Source organism: Otolemur garnettii, unplaced genomic scaffold, assembly GCF_000181295.1.
Source record: "Otolemur garnettii isolate 467f Iridium unplaced genomic scaffold, OtoGar3 scaffold00002, whole genome shotgun sequence".
Classification (NCBI taxonomy): Eukaryota; Metazoa; Chordata; class Mammalia; order Primates; family Galagidae; genus Otolemur; species Otolemur garnettii.
This window is the reverse complement of record NW_003852397.1, coordinates 26,232,904-26,236,901: the sequence shown is the minus strand read 5'-3', so window position 1 is coordinate 26,236,901 and position 3,998 is coordinate 26,232,904. Positions and strand designations below refer to the sequence as shown.

The following is a 3,998-nucleotide window of genomic DNA, read 5'->3' as shown; positions in this document are numbered from 1 at the left end:
CCTGACGTTTGCCTCTTCAGCTACCAACCTCCTAAAAAAGGATTTATGCCAGTGGATGGATCGGAGAAAAGTTATTAGAAACAGAACTGGTATTTGAAAAATAATAATTGCCGGTGTGTTTTTAAATGCTGTAAACGAGGAGTGGTGCGAAGAGACTAGGAGGGAAATGTCCTATTTGATGCTGGAAATACTGTGCCTTTTTTTCCCCCGTGGGCAGGAGTGTGCCAACTTTTTCAGACGGAGGAATGCTGAGTGTCAAAGGGTCAGGATCAATCCGGTGTGAGTTGATGAGGCAGGAAGGTGGGGAGGAATGCGAGGAATGTCCCTGTTTGTGTAGGATTCCATTCAGCTCATTGGCGAGCCGGGCCGCCCGGAGCGTATAAAAGCCTGGGCCGCCCGCCCCAGCCTCACACAACAACTCTTCCCCGCTGAGAGGAGGCAGCCAGTGCAATTGCAACCTCCGGCGAGCGACCGCCTCCCGCCTGACAGCAGCCGCTCCGGCCGACAGCGACAGCCCCAGAGACCACAGCCCGGCGCGTCCAGGCACCGCCTCCGGCCAGAGCCAGCGCCCCGGCCCCGCCGCCCGCCGCGCCCACCTCGCCACCGCATCTTGCTCCTAGCAGACCGCAGCGCCAAGACCATGACCGCCAGCAGTGTGGGCCCCGTCCGCTTCGCCTTCGCTCTCCTCCTCGCCCTCTGCAGCCGGGTAAGCGCCGGGAGCCCCAGCCACGGCCGGCGGCTGCAGGGAGGGACTCGGGCCGGCCGGGGAGAGCGTGCGCCCCGACCGATCGCCCGCTCACCGCCCCTTCCTCCCTCAGCCGGCCGCGAGCCAGGACTGCGGCGGCCCGTGCCAGTGCCCGACCACGCCGGCGCCGCGCTGCCCAGCCGGCGTGAGCCTAGTGTTGGACGGCTGCGGCTGCTGCCGCGTCTGCGCCAAGCAGCTGGGTGAACTGTGCACCGAGCGCGACCCCTGCGACCCGCACAAGGGCCTCTTCTGCGACTTCGGCTCCCCGACCAACCGCAAGACCGGCATGTGCACCGGTAAGACCCGCAGCCACAGCCGCCCGGCGTCCGGCCACCACCTCCCTCACGCCCACCCGCCCTCCAGAAAAAGAAACTCCAGCGGAGTTTCTCTCTCTGGCTGCGTCCAGCCCGCCCCCTGCAGCCCAGATCCCCACTCGCATCCCGGACGCACTTACTGGCGGAGCTCTGGAGCCCGTGCCTGACCTCCGCGTCCCCCCTCTCTCCCCTTTCCTTCTTCCCGTTCAGCTAAGGATGGTGCTCCCTGCGTCTTCGGTGGGACCGTGTACCGGAGCGGAGAGTCCTTCCAGAGCAGCTGCAAGTACCAGTGCACCTGCCTAGACGGGGGGGTGGGCTGCCTGCCCCTGTGCAGCATGGACGTCCGCCTGCCCAGCCCGGACTGCCCCTTCCCGAGGAGGGTCAAGCTGCCCGGGAAATGCTGCGAGGAGTGGGTGTGTGACGAGTCCAAGGACAAGACCGCGGTCGGCCCTGCCCTGGCAGGTGAGTTGCGTCTTTGTGTTAAGTCAGAGTCGCGACTCGCCCCCGGGGAGTGAGTCCTAACGTTGGCAAGCGAAGGCGGTGGGAATCTTTCATGCAGGCGCTTTACCTCGTGTTTGTGCTCTGCGCTCACAGCCTACCGACTGGAAGACACATTTGGCCCAGACCCAACTATGATCCGAGCCAACTGCCTGGTCCAGACCACAGAGTGGAGCGCTTGTTCCAAGACCTGCGGGATGGGTATCTCCACCCGGGTCACCAATGACAACGCCTTCTGCAGGCTGGAGAAGCAGAGCCGCCTCTGCATGGTCCGGCCTTGCGAAGCGGACCTGGAGGAGAATATTAAGGTGCGTGTTCTGCTCCTGTCAACTAATTTTCACCGAACGATAGCGGATAGCACCAAAGTTAGGTCTTTTGTCACCCTTGTTCTACCCCATTTTTCTCCAAAAATATCTAACCATTGAGCTCTTTTGCTGCAGTGAGAGATTGTGTAATAGGAGCCACCAGTTTTCCACTACAAAATCGTCCACAGTGTTAGTTAATTCAAAACATTCCAAAAGAGGCCATGTCTATTTTTGGAAAACTGGCAAAGGCGACTGAAACTACCTCCCCTCCAAATATAAACAGAAGTCAGACACCAGGAGACTAGAGCACAGAGGGTTGAAGAAAGCCACTCCCCTTGTAGTCATTGATTTTTTTTCTCTCTTCTGCCTTTTTTCCTTAGAAGGGCAAAAAGTGCATCCGTACCCCCAAAATCTCCAAACCTGTCAAGTTTGAGCTTTCTGGCTGCACCAGCGTGAAGACCTACCGGGCTAAGTTCTGCGGGGTGTGTACCGACGGGCGATGCTGCACCCCCCACAGAACCACCACCCTGCCGGTGGAGTTCAAGTGTCCTGACGGTGAGGTCATGAAAAAGAGCATGATGTTCATCAAGACCTGTGCCTGCCATTACAACTGTCCCGGAGACAATGACATCTTCGAGTCCCTGTACTACAGGAAGATGTACGGAGACATGGCGTGAAGCCACAGTGTGAGAGACATTAACTCTTTAGACTGGAACTTGAACTGATTCGCATCTCATTTTTATGTAAAAAATGATTTCAGTAGCACAAGTTATTTAAATCTGTTTGTCTAACTGGGGGAAAAATCCCCACCCAATTCAGAACATTGTGGCATGTCACACAAATAGCCTATCAACCCCAGACACTGGTTTGAAGAAGTTAAGACTTGACTGTGGGACTACATTATTAGCACACCGTGCCAGAATGTAGAAGAAGGCGTGGCTTTAGGAGCAGTGGGCGGGCATTAGTAGAAAGGCTAGTATACCAGCACATGTCATCTTCCAGTAGCAATATGCCTGCTCTTTGGAATGGAATTGCGAAGGAAAATTTTAGCATGCTCGCTGACCTGCCAGTAGCTCCAGCGACAGCTAGGATGTGCACTCTCCAGCCATCATGAGGCTGAGTCAAGTTGTTCTTTAAGTCAGAACAGCGGATTCAGTGCTGACATTCTGATTCCACTGGCAAGGGTTCAGGAATCAGAATCCTGTCTATTAGACTGGACAGCTTGTGGCACGTTAGTTTGCCTATCACAAGCCAGAATTTTTTTATTGATTTTGTAAATATTGTGTGTGTATGTGTGTGTGTGTATATATATATATTTGTACAGTTATCTAAGTTAATTTAAAGTTGTTTGTGCCTTTTCGTTTTTGTTTTTAATGCTTTGATATTTCAATGTTAGCCTCAACTTCTGAACACCTTAGGTAGGATGTAAGACTTGTCTGGTAATTCAAAGCATGAAATGGATACTTAAATGGAAATTCTGCTCAGTTAGAGTGACAGGCCGTGGAAAACAGATTGTTTACTAAAGGTGAGGCAGCATTGTCTTCAGAATGCAGTATGTATTCTAGGTAGGAAATGTGGAAGCCTCACTGTTAATGAACAAATGTCCTTTATTTAAAGAGAAAAAAAAAGAGTGACTCTATATGGCTGATCAGTTTTTTCACCTGGAAGCATTTGTTTCTACTTTGACTATGACTGTTTTGTGGACAGTTCATTTGTTGAGAGTGTGACCAAAAGTTACATGTTTGCACCTTTCTAGTTGAAAATAAAGTATATATTTTTTCTATAAAGGGCTCAGTTATTTATTCTTCTAAACATTTCTAAGTTTTGAATATAAACAGAAGATTTTTATCTTAAGATAATTCATCAATGATGTTCTCACTATCTCTTATATATACTAATAAACTAGTTAATTAACAGGATTTTTACATAGCATTCTTCACACTGAATCAAGTGTCACAAATTTGCAGGCATGAAGACCATAATGAATACACAGACATTTTTTGTTACATTCGCAGTACATTATAGACATTTCAAAATGCAATTCTCTGTAGATTACTTCAGTCTCCACCCACCCCTATTATATGACACCTGGTCCTTTTTATATAAGTACCTCTCTGGCCATTGTTAATTTCCAAC

The 3,998-nt window shown here is 51.2% G+C and overlaps 1 protein-coding gene across 1 annotated transcript; it reads left to right on the top strand.

The window, feature by feature from the left end:
- The first annotated feature begins 412 nt into the window (after positions 1-412).
- On the top strand, positions 413-3,649 carry CTGF (connective tissue growth factor). The gene is made up of 5 exons (XM_003781675.3): positions 413-706; positions 819-1,041; positions 1,270-1,521; positions 1,654-1,865; positions 2,243-3,649. The coding sequence occupies exons 1-5, from the start codon at positions 641-643 to the stop codon at positions 2,537-2,539; spliced, it is 1,050 nt and encodes a 349-aa protein (XP_003781723.1). The 5' UTR covers positions 413-640; the 3' UTR covers positions 2,540-3,649.
- The last annotated feature ends 349 nt before the right edge of the window (positions 3,650-3,998 follow it).